The sequence below is a fragment of the Cheilinus undulatus genome, linkage group 17 (genome assembly GCF_018320785.1).
Source record: "Cheilinus undulatus linkage group 17, ASM1832078v1, whole genome shotgun sequence".
In the NCBI taxonomy this organism is placed as follows: domain Eukaryota; kingdom Metazoa; phylum Chordata; class Actinopteri; order Labriformes; family Labridae; genus Cheilinus; species Cheilinus undulatus.
The window spans coordinates 44045880-44064405 of record NC_054881.1 but is presented as its reverse complement, the minus strand read 5'-3'; the positions used below and the strand labels follow the sequence as shown (position 1 = coordinate 44064405).

Genomic DNA, 18526 nt, shown 5'->3' with positions numbered 1-18526 from the left:
TCAACTCAAACAGTTTTATTGTAAATCACGAAAAAACGAAGAGACATCAGGAATAAATGTGGATGTTTAGGAGGTGTCCATCGTCTGTACGCTTTCATCCACCACCTCCAGAGGAAGCGGGGTCACCAGCTTGGTCAGCACGCCGGTGGTTCCTCGCTTGTACTTGTAGTCTCCGGTTCTACAGCGGGGAGAAAACCAGCGTTTTAATCATGACGGTTTCTGCTGTTGAAACACTCGTCAGAATCTGTCAGCACGCCACACGTGTTAGGAAAACACTGTCGCTATGAAACGCTGTTAGTATAAATGCTAGATAATGAGAGGTTGAACACGCCACGCCGTACTCACAGCAGAAAGACTCCGCCCTCATTTACTCTTCATGCAGAACAAACAAGACAGGAAGTCAGTACACCATGAGTTAACATGCAGGGATGAATTTAAGGTTTGAACATTGGTTATGTGGTCTGCCTCTGCAGGACTCAGGACTACATGGACCCACGGCACAGATCCAGCTTCAGATCCAGCTTCAGATCCAGCTTTAGATCCAGCTTCAGATCCAGCTTTAGATCCAGCTTCAGTGGTGATCTTTAACATAATAGTAAAACCAGCAGGGGTGGGGCGACAGAAAACACCAAACTGGAAATATCAAAGATGCTCCTGATGCTGGAAGATGATTGGTGAAGAAACTGAGTATTTTTAATGACAGCACGAGCTGAAGGAAGACCGGGTTAAAACAAACCCACTCCTGTGGATTTCATTAAGGTGGTTTTATTATCTAACATGTTTGAAAATGAGGCGATGAGCAGATTAAAGATGGAGGTTAACCACAGTTTAGCTGGGTTTAAGGTGATCCTGGTCTACTCCTCACCTCACTCCCTTCTTGTTGGCCTCATCGTGCGGCCTGATGTAGTCCACCTTTCCTTTAGTGATGACACAGAGGTCGATGTTGCTGCCTGAGCCCAGGTCGTTGAAGATTCCTGCAGCGATGGCATCCCGGACCATCCTCTTCGCCTCCTCCTCCTGTAAGAGACAGACATCGGCGTTACGTACCTTTAAAACTATATCTATACAGACATTTAAAAATTAGTAAAATATCTAAACAGAAGTTTAAAACGTAGAAAACTATATCTAAACAGAAGTTTAAAACAGAAAACTATATCTAAATAGACGTTTAAAACAGAAAACTATATCTAAATAGAAGTTTAAAACAGAAAACTATATCTAAATAGACGTTTAAAACGTAGAAAACTATATCTAAATAGACATTTAAAACAGAAAACTATATCTAAATAGACGTTTAAAATGTAGAAAAACATCTAAACAGACGTTTAAAACGTAGAAAACTATATCTAAACAGACGTTTAAAACGTAGAAAACTATATCTAAACAGACGTTTAAAACGTAGAAAAACATCTAAACAGATGTTTAAAACAGAAAACTATATCTAAAAAGACGTTTAAAACGTAGAAAACTATATCTAAAAAGACGTTTAAAACGTAGAAAACTATATATAAATAGACGTTTAAAACGTAGAAAACTATATATAAATAGACGTTTAAAACGTAGAAAACTATATCTAAATAGACGTTTAAAATGTAGAAAACTTTATCTAAATAGACGTTTAAAACAGAAAACTATATCTAAATAGACGTTTAAAATGTAGAAAACTTTATCTAAATAGACGTTTAAAACAGAAAACTATATCTAAATAGACGTTTAAAACGTAGAAAACTAAATCTAAATAGACGTTTAAAACGTAGAAAACTATATCTAAATAGACGTTTAAAATGTAGAAAACTATATCTAAATAGACGTATAAAACGTGGAAAACTGTATCTAAAAAGACGTTTAAAATGTAGAATACTATATCTAAATAGACGTTTAAAATGTAGAATACTATATCTAAATAGACGTTTAAAATGTCGAAAACTATATCTAAATATACGTTTAAAACAAAAAAACTATATCTAAATAGACGTTAAAAACGTGGAAAACTGTATCTAAAAAGACGTTTAAAACAGAAAACTATATCTAAATAGACGTTTAAAACAAAAAAACTATATCTAAATAGGCGTTTAAAACAGAAAACTATATCTAAATAGACGTTTAAACAAAACAAAACCATATCTAAATAGAGGTTTAAAACAGAAAACTATATCTAAATAGTCGTTAAAGCATAGAAAACTATATCTAAAAAGATGTTTAAAACGTAGAAAACTATATCTAAATAAACGTTTAAAATGTAGAAAACTATCTAAATAGACGTTTAAAACAAAGAAAACTAAATCTAAATAGACGTTTAAAACGTAGAAAACTATATCTAAAAAGACGTTTAAAACGTAGAAAACTATATCTAAAAAGACGTTTAAAACGTAGAAAACTATATCTAAATAGACTTTTAAAATGTAGAAAACTAAATCTAAATAGACGTTTAAAACGTAGAAAACTATATTTAAATAGACGTTTAAAACGTAGAAAACTATATCTAAATAGACGTTTAAAACAGAAAACTATATCTAAATAGATGTTTAAAACGTAGAAAACAATATATCTAAATAGATGTTTAAAACGTAGAAAAGTATATCTAAAAAGATGTTTAAAACAGAAAACTATATCTAAATAGATGTTTAAAACAGAAAACTATATCTAAATAGACGTTTAAAACGTAGAAAATTATATCTAAATAGACGTTTAAAACGTAGAAAATTATATCTAAATAGATGTTTAAAACGTAGAAAACTATATCTAAACAGACGTTTAAAACGTAGAAAATTATATCTAAATAGATGTTTAAAACGTAGAAAATTATATCTAAACAGACGTTTAAAACGTAGAAAATTATATCTAAATAGATGTTTAAAACGTAGAAAACTATATCTAAATAGACGTTTAAAACGTAGAAAACTCTATCTAAATAGACATTGAAAATGTAGAGAACTAGAGCTGGCTGCACTCGCCTCCATGTCAGGTTTGTAGCGGTCCTCAAACACCGCCATAGCCGCCAGAGAACCAGAGCCTGAAGGAGACAAAAACACTGAAATTAGCCACAGATCAGAGATCAGACCACAACATAACCTTCATGTTCAACTCAAACACGTCTGTTTCCTTCTCTAAACTGTTGTTCCACCTAGACGCTCGCTAAAGCTAAGGTTAACCGCAGCAAGGTCGGTAACAGCGAAAGGCATCACTACCTAGCACAGTGACAGCTGACCTGCTGCCCTTAAACCGCCTGACTCGTCCGTGTGATGTGACTAATGCACATGCTCAGACCGCCATCACTGCAGAGACACATGGTTCAGCCCCACCTGTGGGCGTTCATCTGATTCACTGAATAAAAGAACCATTCTACTGAGAGAAACTGGTGGTTCTACTGATAGAACACTAAACTAACTGGTGGTTCGGCTGATAGAACACTAAAATAACTGGCAGCTCTGCTGATAGAACACTAAAATAACTGGCGGCTCTGCTGATAGAACACTAAAATAACTGGCAGCTCTGCTGATAGAACACTAAAATAACTGGCAGCTCTGCTGATAGAACACTAAAATAACTGGCGGCTCTGCTGATAGAACACTAAAATAACTGGCAGCTCTGCTGATAGAACACTAAAATAACTGGCAGCTCTGCTGATAGAACACTAAAATAACTGGCAGCTCTGCTGATAGAACACTAAAATAACTGGCGGCTCTGCTGATAGAACACTAAAATAACTGGCAGCTCTGCTGATAGAACACTAAAATAACTGGCAGCTCTGCTGATAGAACACTAAAATAACTGGTGGTTCTGCTGATAGAACACTAAAATAACTGGCAGCTCTGCTGATAGAACACTAAAATAACTGGTGGTTCTGCTGATAGATCACTAAAATAACTGTTGGCTCTGCTGATAGAACACTAAAATAACTGGCAGCTCTGCTGATAGAACACTAAAATAACTGGTGGTTCTGCTGATAGATCACTAAAATAACTGTTGGCTCTGCTGATAGAACACTAAAATAACTGGCAGCTCTGCTGATAGAACACTAAAATAACTGGTGGTTCTGCTGATAGAACACTAAAATAACTGTTGGCTCTGCTGATAGAACACTAAAATAACTGTTGGCTCTGCTGATAGAACACTAAAATAACTGGCAGCTCTGCTGATAGAACACTAAAATAACTGGCAGCTCTGCTGATAGAACACTAAAATAACTGGCAGCCCTGCTGATAGAACACTAAAATAACTGGCAGCCCTGCTGATAGAACACTAAAATAACTGGCGGCTCTGCTGATAGAACACTAAAATAACTGTTGGCTCTGCTGATAGAACACTAAAATAACTGTTGGCTCTGCTGATAGAACACTAAAATAACTGGTGGCTCTGCTGATAGAACACTAAAATAACTGTTGGCTCTGCTGATAGAACACTAAAATAACTGGCAGCTCTGCTGATAGAACACTAAAATAACTGGTGGTTCTGCTGATAGAACACTAAAATAACTGGCAGCTCTGCTGATAGAACACTAAAATAACTGGCAGCTCTGCTGATAGAACACTAAAATAACTGGCAGCTCTGCTGATAGAACACTAAAATAACTGTTGGCTCTGCTGATAGAACACTAAAATAACTGTTGGCTCTGCTGATAGAACACTAAAATAACTGGCAGCTCTGCTGATAGAACACTAAAATAACTGGTGGCTCTGCTGATAGAACACTAAAATAACTGGCAGCTCTGCTGATAGAACACTAAAATAACTGGCGGCTCTGCTGATAGAACTCTAAAATAACTGGTGGCTCTGCTGATAGAACACTAAAATAACTGGTGGTTCTGCTGATAGAACACTAAAATAACTGTTGGCTCTGCTGATAGAACACTAAAATAACTGGTGGCTCTGCTGATAGAACACTAAAATAACTGTTGGTTCTGCTGATAGAACACTAAAATAACTGTTGGCTCTGCTGATAGAACACTAAAATAACTGTTGGCTCTGCTGATAGAACACTAAAATAACTGTTGGTTCTGCTGATAGAACACTAAAATAACTGGCAGCTCTGCTGATAGAACACTAAAATAACTGGCGGCTCTGCTGATAGAACTCTAAAATAACTGGTGGCTCTGCTGATAGAACACTAAAATATCTGGTGGCTCTGCTGATAGAACACTAAAATAACTGGTGGTTCTGCTGATAGAACACTAAAATAACTGGCGGCTCTGCCGATAGAACACTAAAATAACTGTTGGCTCTGCTGATAGAACACTAAAATAACTGGCGGCTCTGCTGATAGAACACTAAAATAACTGTTGGCTCTGCTGATAGAACACTAAAATAACTGGCGGCTCTGCTGATAGAACACTAAAATAACTGGCGGCTCTGCTGATAGAACACTAAAATAACTGGCGGCTCTGCTGATAGAACACTAAAATAACTGGCGGCCCTGCTGATAGAACTCTAAAATAACTGGCGGCTCTGCTGATAGAACACTAAAATAACTTGCGGCTCTGCTGATAGAACACTAAAATAACTGGCGGCTCTGCTGATAGAACACTAAAATAACTGGCGGCTCTGCTGATAGAACACTAAAATAACTGGCGGCTCTGCTGATAGAACACTAAAATAACTGGCGGCCCTGCTGATAGAACACTAAAATAACTGGCGGCTCTGCTGATAGAACACTAAAATAACTGGCGGCTCTGCTGATAGAACACTAAAATAACTGGCGGCTCTGCTGATAGAACACTAAAATAACTGGCGGCTCTGCTGATAGAACACTAAAATAACTTGCGGCTCTGCTGATAGAACACTAAAATAACTGGTGGTTCTGCTGATAGAACCCTAAAATAACTGGTGGTTCTGCTGATAGAACACTAAAATAACTGTTGGCTCTGCTGATAGAACACTAAAATAACTGGTGGTTCTGCTGATAGAACACTAAAATAACTGTTGGCTCTGCTGATAGAACACTAAAATAACTGGCGGCTCTGCTGATAGAACACTAAAATAACTGGCGGCCCTGCTGATAGAACACTAAAATAACTGGTGGTTCTGCTGATAGAACCCTAAAATAACTGGTGGCTCTGCTGATAGAACACTAAAATAACTGTTGGTTCTGCTGATAGAACCCTAAAATAACTGGTGGTTCTGCTGATAGAACACTAAAATAACTGTTGGCTCTGCTGATAGAACACTAAAATAACTGGTGGTTCTGCTGATAGAACACTAAAATAACTGTTGGCTCTGCTGATAGAACACTAAAATAACTGGCGGCTCTGCTGATAGAACACTAAAATAACTGGCGGCTCTGCTGATAGAACACTAAAATAACTGGCGGCCCTGCTGATAGAACACTAAAATAACTGGCGGCCCTGCTGATAGAACACTAAAATAACTGGCGGCCCTGCTGATAGAACACTAAAATAACTGGCGGCTCTGCTGATAGAACACTAAAATAACTGGCGGCCCTGCTGATAGAACACTAAAATAACTTGCGGCTCTGCTGATAGAACACTAAAATAACTGGCGGCCCTGCTGATAGAACACTAAAATAACTGGCGGCTCTGCTGATAGAACACTAAAATAACTGGCGGCCCTGCTGATAGAACACTAAAATAACTGGCGGCTCTGCTGATAGAACACTAAAATAACTGGCGGCCCTGCTGATAGAACACTAAAATAACTGGCGGCTCTGCTGATAGAACACTAAAATAACTGGCGGCTCTGCTGATAGAACACTAAAATAACTTGCGGCTCTGCTGATAGAACACTAAAATAACTGGCGGCTCTGCTGATAGAACACTAAAATAACTGTTGGCTCTGCTGATAGAACACTAAAATAACTGTTGGCTCTGCTGATAGAACACTAAAATAACTGTCGGCTCTGCTGATAGAACACTAAAATAACTTGCGGCTCTGCTAATAGAACACTAAAATAACTGGCGGCTCTGCTAATAGAACACTAAAATAACTGGCGGCTCTGCTGATAGAACACTAAAATAACTGTTGGCTCTGCTGATAGAACACTAAAATAACTGGCGGCCCTGCTGATAGAACACTAAAATAACTGGCGGCTCTGCTGATAGAACACTAAAATAACTGGCGTCCCTGCTGATAGAACACTAAAATAACTGTTGGCTCTGCTGATAGAACACTAAAATAACTTGCGGCTCTGCTAATAGAACACTAAAATAACTGGCGGCTCTGCTAATAGAACACTAAAATAACTGGCGGCTCTGCTGATAGAACACTAAAATAACTGGCGGCTCTGCTGATAGAACACTAAAATAACTTGCGGCTCTGCTGATAGAACACTAAAATAACTGGCGGCCCTGCTGATAGAACACTAAAATAACTGGCGGCTCTGCTGATAGAACACTAAAATAACTGGCGGCCCTGCTGATAGAACACTAAAATAACTGGCGGCTCTGCTGATAGAACACTAAAATAACTGGCGGCCCTGCTGATAGAACACTAAAATAACTGGCGGCCCTGCTGATAGAACACTAAAATAACTGGTGGCTCTGCTGATAGAACACTAAAATAGCTGGCGGCCCTGCTGATAGAACACTAAAATAACTGGCGGCTCTGCTGATAGAACACTAAAATAACTGGCGGCCCTGCTGATAGAACACTAAAATAACTGGCGGCCCTGCTGATAGAACACTAAAATAACTGGCGGCTCTGCTGATAGAACACTAAAATAACTGGCGGCCCTGCTCTGCTTGGCCTGAGTGCCGTGTCTGTGTGAGACTGACCCATGGTGACGTAGGGCAGCTTGTCAGTGGAGCCATGAGGGTAGATGCTGTACAGGTGAGGGCCGTTACAGTCCACTCCTCCGAGGACCAGAGCTGCCCCGATGTAGCCCTGATACCTGAAACAGGATCCACATCACAGCGTTAAAACCACAGCTCTGAGTCTGCCCCACATTCACAGTTTTAATTACACATGTAGGACAAACATGCGCAGACTGAGAAGCCGACCTGAAGAGCATCTGTTTGAGCATGCGGTTGGCGGTGGCCACGCGGGGCAGCCGTCCCGTGGAGAGAGAGTGCAGCTCCAGGTTGGAGGAGATGATCTGAGTGGTCATCTCTGTGTCTGCAGCTGTTCCTGCTCCGCAGCAGCTGGAGGACGAAACAACAGATGATCCATGAATGTCATAGAAGCTGCAGCATGATGGCTTTAAAACATCTTTGTTTGATGGACTCACTAGATGTTGGGGGAGATGTAGTGGATCTTTGAGCAGTTCTTGTCTGCCACCACCATGCCCTCTGTGGCTCTGGTGTCAGCTCCCAGGACCACGCCATCCTGAGCACGACAGAACATTTAAGTTAAAGTGTTCAGAAATCCAGGGGATTTTCTCTGCAGGTCGCCGCCACTCACCTTAAAGACCAGACCACAGATGGTGGTTCCTGTTTTACGAGCAGCAGGTAAACTACATCCTACTTTGTTGGCTTCAGCTTCCAGGAGGGCATTTCTGGAAATAAAACATAGAAGAATATAAACCATTTACAAACCTGTTTAACCGTCTCATCCATAAACTGACGAGACAACTGACAGAAATACTGCAGAAATCAGAAATCAGGGACTATTTCACTTGTCTAGATATCACGTCTCTCTTGTTTTAAGGTCAGATTTGATGGTTCTAGTTCCCTCAGCATGATCAGCTAGGCATGTACAATAACTCAGAAACAATGATGTTTAATTTCTGATGATTAACAGGATAACCAGTCCATCAGGGAATCTACGTTAACACGACCAGGTCTGATAGAAGTTTATAACCACGTTTAAAAAGTACCTCTACCAGGCTTAATAACTTACTTCATACATATAAAAGATCTATTATTGTCTTCAAAAACAAGAGGTAAAGACAGAAATGTGTGGACGCACAACAGGATGCACGCTAGACAGAATTAGAACTTAGAGAGTAAAATCAAAAAGCAAGGCATGAATCACTGATTTATACTCAAATAAACATTTTAAATTTATTTATTAAACCGGACAGTTAAAATACAAAGTTAGAAACAATGAGCAGCTATACCAACATAATGTCAAACACATTAAGACACAGAAATACAAGAAATAAAAACAGTAAAGATTTGTTAAGGTTTCTACGATCTGAATATGTCATTGAACACATCTACAGCCTGATGCCCCACCCCCTCCATTTAACTTCCTCTAAAGCGTCCAATGACAGCAGCTCAGGCAGTTTTGAGTCATTTATTCCAGGTAAAGAGAGCAGCAAACCCAAACTCCTTATTATTAAGTTCAGCTCTGACTTTAGGACAGACAGAAAGGATTCTGGGATTGAAGATCCTGAGCTCTCCTGACTTATGTTGGTCACGGTTCAGAGTCTTAAATCCAGTCCAGATCAGTAATGGAGCACTAGTGTTGTTATAATACAAGAACTGTGACTTAAAAAAATATATCATTCTCGGCAAATCTCAAGAACTAGGCATGCATGATGTTGGATTTTTGCCCATGTCTGGTATGCTGATATTTACAGATTCATTTTGGTCGTTACTGATATTTAAATGTGCTTTTTGGAGGAGAAATTTCAGTCCTTTTGGACACTTTAAGGTTTGAGGATGACCAAGGAAACAAACTTTAGTCCTAAAAAAACCTTTAAAGTTTAAAGAATGAGGATAAATAAAGAAAAAGACCTTCACTGACATAGGTCTGTAAATTCAGCCTAAATAATTTATGAGGATATATGGACATATTTACAGTCAATGCTGAAATACACAGAAAAATATGGGATGTAAATATGGGCAGAAGTTTTGATATCTGCTGATACCAGGCTGATAATACCGTACATCTCTACCAAGAACCATCAATCATGAGATCAATAACTGCTAGTAGGAACTGAGATGCATTCAAGGTAAATCAGACAGTTTAGTTTCAGAATAACTTTTTTTCCCAGTGTCCCTGAAGTGTCCAGGAAACCTATTTCAAACATCCAGAAGTGTAATTTATATCCTGCAAATCACAGGATTAAAATGTATCTTTAAATTATTCAATTACTTTAAACTTTTACTTACACATTACTTTGAATTATTCAATTACTTTAAACTTTTACTTACACATTACTTTGAATTATTCAATTACTTTAAACTTTTACTTACACATTACTTTGAATTATTCAATTACTTTATAAATGAATAACTTTTAAATGTCTGACCTGGCTGCAGAGCCAGTAGCTTCTATAATGTTACAGTCATTTAGACGCGTTCATCCAAAGAGCTTCTTCACTCTTCAGCTTCAGTTACAGAAATAATCACTATTTTACCTTCAAACTGTCAGGATGTAATAAATGTAGAGAAGTTAACCCTTTAAAGCCTGATGACTCAAACAATAACCAGAAAAGACTCATTTTTATCTGAACTGTTTATTAAACTTTTCGACCAAAAGCCATGAAAAATAGCCATAAAATTTCATATATATTTTTTTATCCATTAGGCATTATTGGCACATGTATTCTAAGTAATTTATTGATCATGTTAATTAGATGGCTCTTATAGAAATGTGTATTAAATATGAAATAACAGTCTTTGAGGGGTTAGTGTATTATTTATACTATAATAGATTTTATTTCATTCTGAGCCGTTGTTTTAAACAGTATGTCCACAACAAAAACTCATATAAATAATTTTATTCCACTGTTTTCTAGACTGTTCAGTTTATTTAGTCTTTAATTATTGCCTCTAAATTAGAACAGATTTATTTTTATAAAAATCACTCTAACTTCTAATAAATATCAACAGAAGAAACATTCTGTCCTGTTATTTACCTGATAAAATCAATAAATATATCAAAACGTTCTCGTTTTACCTCCATAAAAATAAACAGTTCTACTTTTTCCTGGTAAAACATGAATTTTAGTCAAACAGAGTTTTATGTGAGTGTAAACATGGCGATAATATAGAGGGTTTATATAATAACATAGCTGTGTCTGTGAGTTATAATATTTAGGATATATAATAACATAAATATATATTGTCTGAGTGTAAATATAAATAAATACAGGATGTATATATTAATATAACTTAGATATATTGTGTCTGAGTGTAAATATATAAATAAATATAGGATGTATATATTAATATAACTTAGATATATTGTGTCTGAGAGGTAAATATAAATATAAATATATATATGATGTATATATTAATATAAGTTAGATATATTGTGTCTGAGTGTAAATATAAATATAAATATATATAGGATGTATATATTAATATAAGTTAGATATATTGTGTCTGAGTGTAAATATAAATATAAATATAAATAAAAACAGGATGTATATATTAATATAACTTAGATATATTGTGTCTGAGTGTAAATATAAATATAAATATAAATAAATACAGGATGTATTTATTAATATAACTTAGATATATTGTGTCTGAGTGTAAATATAAATATAAATATAAATAAATACAGGATGTATGTATTAATATAACTTAGATATATTGTGTCTGAGTGTAAATATAAATATAAATATAAATAAATATAGGATGTATATATTAATATAACTTAGATATATTGTGTCTGAGTGTAAATATAAATATAAATATAGATAAATACAGGATGTATATATTAATATAACTTAGATATATTGTGTCTGAGTGTAAATATAAATATAAATATAGATAAATACAGGATGTATATATTAATATAAGTTAGATATACTGTGTCTGAGTGTAAATATAAATATAAATATAGATAAATACAGGATGTATTTATTAATATAACTTAGATATATTGTGTCTGAGTGTAAATATAAATATAAATATAAATAAAAACAGGATGTATTTATTAATATAACTTAGATATATTGTGTCTGAGTGTAAATATAAATATAAATATAGATAAATACAGGATGTATTTATTAATATAACTTAGATATATTGTGTCTGAGTGTAAATATAAAAATAAATAAATACAGGATGTATATATTAATATAAGTTAGATATATTGTGTCTGAGTGTAAATATAAATAGAAATATAAATAAATACAGGATGTATATATTAATATAACTTAGATATATTGTGTCTGAGTGTAAATATAAATATAAATATAAATAAATACAGGATGTATATATTAATATAACTTAGATATACTGTGTCTGAGTGTAAATATAAATATAAATATAAATAAATACAGGATGTATATATTAATATAACTTAGATATATTGTGTCTGAGTGTAAATATAAATATAAATATAAATAAATACAGGATGTATATATTAATATAACTTAGATATATTGTGTCTGAGTGTAAATATAAATATAAATATAGATAAATACAGGATGTATATATTAATATAACTTAGATATATTGTGTCTGAGTGTAAATATAAATATAAATATAGATAAATACAGGATGTATATATTAATATAACTTAGATATATTGTGTCTGAGTGTAAATATAAATATAAATATAGATAAATACAGGATGTATATATTAATATAACTTAGATATATTGTGTCTGAGTGTAAATATAAATATAAATATAGATAAATACAGGATGTATATATTAATATAACTTAGATATATTGTGTCTGAGTGTAAATATAAATATAAATATAGATAAATACAGGATGTATATATTAATATAACTTAGATATATTGTGTCTGAGTGTAAATATAAATATAAATATAGATAAATACAGGATGTATATATTAATATAACTTAGATATATTGTGTCTGAGTGTAAATATAAATATAAATATAGATAAATACAGGATGTATATATTAATATAACTTAGATATATTGTGTCTGAGTGTAAATATAAATATAAATATAAATATAGATAAATACAGGATGTATATATTAATATAACTTAGATATATTGTGTCTGAGTGTAAATATAAATATAAATATAGATAAATACAGGATGTATATATTAATATAACTTAGATATATTGTGTCTGAGTGTAAATATAAATATAAATATAGATAAATACAGGATGTATATATTAATATAACTTAGATATATTGTGTCTGAGTGTAAATATAAATATAAATATAGATAAATACAGGATGTATATATTAATATAACTTAGATATATTGTGTCTGAGTGTAAATATAAATATAAATATAAATATAGATAAATACAGGATGTATATATTAATATAAGTTAGATATATTGTGTCTGAGTGTAAATATAAATATAAATATAGATAAATACAGGATGTATATATTAATATAACTTAGATATATTGTGTCTGAGTGTAAATATAAATATAAATATAGATAAATACAGGATGTATATATTAATATAACTTAGATATATTGTGTCTGAGTGTAAATATAAATATAAATATAAATATAGATAAATACAGGATGTATATATTAATATAACTTAGATATATTGTGTCTGAGTGTAAATATAAATATAAATATAGATAAATACAGGATGTATATATTAATATAAGTTAGATGTATTGTGTCTGAGTGTACATATAAATATAAATATAGATAAATACAGGATGTATATATTAATATAACTTAGATATATTGTGTCTGAGTGTAAATATAAATATAAATATAAATATAGATAAATACAGGATGTATATATTAATATAACTTAGATATATTGTGTCTGAGTGTAAATATAAATATAAATATAAATAAATACAGGATGTATATATTAATATAACTTAGATATATTGTGTCTGAGTGTAAATATAAATATAAATATAGATAAATACAGGATGTATATATTAATATAACTTAGATATATTGTGTCTGAGTGTAAATATAAATATAAATATAGATAAATACAGGATGTATATATTAATATAACTTAGATATATTGTGTCTGAGTGTAAATATAAATATAAATATAGATAAATACAGGATGTATATATTAATATAACTTAGATATATTGTGTCTGAGTGTAAATATAAATATAAATATAAATAAATACAGGATGTATATATTAATATAACTTAGATATATTGTGTCTGAGTGTAAATATAAATATAAATATAGATAAATACAGGATGTATATATTAATATAACTTAGATATATTGTGTCTGAGTGTAAATATAAATATAAATATAAATAAAAACAGGATGTATATATTAATATAACTTAGATCTATTGTGTCTGAGTGTAAATATAAATATAAATATAAATAAATATAGGATGTATATATTAATATAACTTAGATATATTGTGTCTGAGTGTAAATATAAATATAAATATAAATATAGATAAATACAGGATGTATATATTAATATAACTTAGATATATTGTGTCTGAGTGTAAATATAAATATAAATATAGATAAATACAGGATGTATATATTAATATAAGTTAGATATATTGTGTCTGAGTGTAAATATAAATATAAATATAGATAAATACAGGATGTATATATTAATATAACTTAGATATATTGTGTCTGAGTGTAAATATAAATATAAATATAAATATAGATAAATACAGGATGTATATATTAATATAACTTAGATATATTGTGTCTGAGTGTAAATATAAATATAAATATAGATAAATACAGGATGTATATATTAATATAACTTAGATATATTGTGTCTGAGTGTAAATATAAATATAGATAAATACAGGATGTATATATTAATATAACTTAGATATATTGTGTCTGAGTGTAAATATAAATATAAATATAGATAAATACAGGATGTATATATTAATATAAGTTAGATATATTGTGTCTGAGTGTACATATAAATATAAATATAGATAAATACAGGATGTATATATTAATATAACTTAGATATATTGTGTCTGAGTGTAAATATAAATATAAATATAAATATAGATAAATACAGGATGTATATATTAATATAACTTAGATATATTGTGTCTGAGTGTAAATATAAATATAAATATAGATAAATACAGGATGTATTTATTAATATAACTTAGATATACTGTGTCTGAGTGTAAATATAAATATAAATATAAATATATATAGGATGTATATATTAATATAACTTAGATATATTGTGTCTGAGTGTAAATATAAATATAAATATAGATAAATACAGGATGTATATATTAATATAACTTAGATATATTGTGTCTGAGTGTAAATATAAATATAAATATAGATAAATACAGGATGTATATATTAATATAACTTAGATATATTGTGTCTGAGTGTAAATATAAATATAAATATAGATAAATACAGGATGTATATATTAATATAACTTAGATATATTGTGTCTGAGTGTAAATATAAATATAAATATAGATAAATACAGGATGTATTTATTAATATAACTTAGATATATTGTGTCTGAGTGTAAATATAAATAGAAATATAGATAAATACAGGATGTATATATTAATATAACTTAGATATATTGTGTCTGAGTGTAAATATAAATATAAATATAGATAAATACAGGATGTATATATTAATATAACTTCGATATATTGTGTCTGAGTGTAAATATAAATATAAATATAGATAAATACAGGATGTATATATTAATATAACTTAGATATATTGTGTCTGAGTGTAAATATAAATATAAATATAAATATAAATATAAATACAGGATGTATATATTAATATAACTTAGATATATTGTGTCTGAGTGTAAATATAAATATAAATATAGATAAATACAGGATGTATTTATTAATATAACTTAGATATATTGTGTCTGAGTGTAAATATAAATATAAATATAGATAAATACAGGATGTATATATTAATATAACTTAGATATATTGTGTCTGAGTGTAAATATAAATATAAATATAGATAAATACAGGATGTATTTATTAATATAACTTAGATATATTGTGTCTGAGTGTAAATATAAATATAAATATAGATAAATACAGGATGTATATATTAATATAACTTAGATATATTGTGTCTGAGTGTAAATATAAATATAAATATAGATAAATACAGGATGTATATATTAATATAACTTAGATATATTGTGTCTGAGTGTAAATATAAATATAAATATAGATAAATACAGGATGTATATATTAATATAACTTAGATATATTGTGTCTGAGTGTAAATATAAATATAAATATAGATAAATACAGGATGTATATATTAATATAACTTAGATATATTGTGTCTGAGTGTAAATATAAATATAAATATAAATATAAATATAAATACAGGATGTATATATTAATATAACTTAGATATATTGTGTCTGAGTGTAAATATAAATATAAATATAGATAAATACAGGATGTATTTATTAATATAACTTAGATATATTGTGTCTGAGTGTAAATATAAATAGAAATATAGATAAATACAGGATGTATATATTAATATAACTTAGATATATTGTGTCTGAGTGTAAATATAAATATAAATATAGATAAATACAGGATGTATTTATTAATATAACTTAGATATATTGTGTCTGAGTGTAAATATAAATATAAATATAGATAAATACAGGATGTATATATTAATATAACTTAGATATATTGTGTCTGAGTGTAAATATAAATATAAATATAGATAAATACAGGATGTATATATTAATATAACTTAGATATATTGTGTCTGAGTGTAAATATAAATATAAATATAGATAAATACAGGATGTATATATTAATATAACTTAGATATATTGTGTCTGAGTGTAAATATAAATATAAATATAGATAAATACAGGATGTATTTACTAATATAACTTAGATATATTGTGTCTGGGAGGTAAAATCCTGAGTCATTGTATGAACATGAGTTAGCATCTCCGTTAGCGCTAACACCGGATTAAAACCTCTCCGTTTCTACACACAGGCCCCGAAGATCTCTAAAATAAGATCAGACCCGTCCTTATCTAAACCCTGGTCCGGGCTCTGGCCCGTTTAAAGCTCTTACCTCTTACAGTTGTCGAAACTGAAACCGCTGAGCGGAGGCCGGTTCACTGTCAGAGTCGCCATCTTGGAGAAATGAAGGGATGTGTTTCCCGGAAGTGGAGGAAACCGCTCATTAGGGATGCTGCCGTTTCTTCTTCTACGGTAGGTTTACAGGCAGACCGCGGAGGGCCGTGTTGGACCTCCGCCCGCTACTGGGGGAAATGAGACCTGTGTGTCTGGTATTTAAAGAGAGAAGAAGAAAGGTAAATAACCGTCTCTGAATAATATCCCTCCTCATTCCCCGCCTTTCTTCCTCTTCAGTTTGGTTTTAAAGGCAGTCTGACTCCAACGAGGCCGTCTATGACAGGGGGCGGGGCCTGCCATCTACGGGGGCCATGAAGGTTCATAAAAGTCCATCCTAGATTTAAGAAATGACAACAGAAGTGTTAAATTATTACAAAAACACCAAACTAAACTCACTAAAGACACAAAATCCAGGTTTATGATTCAGGAAAAAGTAAGCAACCCCCTCCTCTGATTTATTTATTTATTATTTACTCATGACGTCATCTTCATGCACACTTCCTCCACGCCACACAAGGTTTAAAACCTTTCGTTCAGTTTTATCTTCATCATTCTTCATCAAGTGCTGCACCTGATGAGTGTTCAAACATAGAATTCCAAAAAAGCTGGGTCGCTGTGTAAAATAAATCTCCTAAACCCATATTTGATTCACAGAAGAACAGAAACAACGTATCAGAGGTTAAACTGAGACATTTTAACATTTCATGACAAATATTAGCACATTTTGTATTTGATGGTAGCAACACGACTCAGAAAAGTTGGGACAGGGCAACAAAAGGCTGGAAAAGTAAGTGTACTAATGAAAAACAGCTGGAGGAGCATTTTACACCTGATAAGATTAGTTATCACACTGGCAGTAACACGACTGGGTATAAAAGGAGCATTTTAGAGAGGCAGAGGTGTGCAGAGATAGTAAAACAGTGAAGACCTGATGAGGTGGACTACCCCGCTAAAACAGATCCTGTTCTTCAGGGTTGATCTGTCAGCCTGTTTTTAATCCCAGCTCCATGTTTCAGAGGGTAAACAGGAGCGATGCCAACTGGGTGCCAGCTGGATGTCAAGGTCGAGCAGGAAACAGGCTCCAGATCAGATACGGCGCCTCCACACGGTGCATTACTCTGATGAAGCCGTTTACTAAAGCAGAGAGGATAAACGGGAGGATGCAGGTGTAATCAGGAGGATCTCAGTGAGCGATAAAGATCTGGGCCTGACTCTGTCTCCATAAATAAAGGCATTAGAAGCTTCTGGTCAAACATTAGAGAGGCTGTTGATAAAGATTAAGATGTGTTCATTTGACCCCTGTTGACCTCGCTGATGAGTGACCCCATCAGACCTCAGGCTGCAGCCATGTGGTCTTTAATGTCAGTGATATTCTACTTATCATTAAAAAAAAACTGTGCAGCGCTGTGATTTGGGGACAGTGTGACTTCTTTACTGACTTTAAGGAAGGCCACAAAGACCTTCTCCCATCCTCTGTGCTGAGCTGTACCTGCAGACACCAGGGGCTAGTTCTGAGATCTGTGCTGTACAATACTTCACCTAGAACTGAGTCTAACAGATCTGCCATGTAGTTGCAGTGATTTGAGTCTTTCCTACAGAAATGTACCTCAGAGT

General features: G+C 32.2%; 1 protein-coding gene across 1 annotated transcript; it reads right to left on the bottom strand.

Moving 5' to 3' along the window:
• psmb7 (proteasome 20S subunit beta 7) lies at positions 1-17001 on the bottom strand. Its single transcript, XM_041811535.1, has 8 exons — positions 16851-17001; positions 8352-8445; positions 8179-8276; positions 7952-8092; positions 7727-7842; positions 2955-3013; positions 866-1017; positions 1-178 (listed from the first exon to the last, which is right to left on the bottom strand). Exons 1-8 carry the CDS (start codon positions 16910-16912, stop codon positions 67-69), a joined length of 834 nt encoding a protein of 277 aa, XP_041667469.1. The 5' UTR covers positions 16913-17001; the 3' UTR covers positions 1-66.
• Between the last annotated feature and the right edge of the window lie 1525 nt (positions 17002-18526).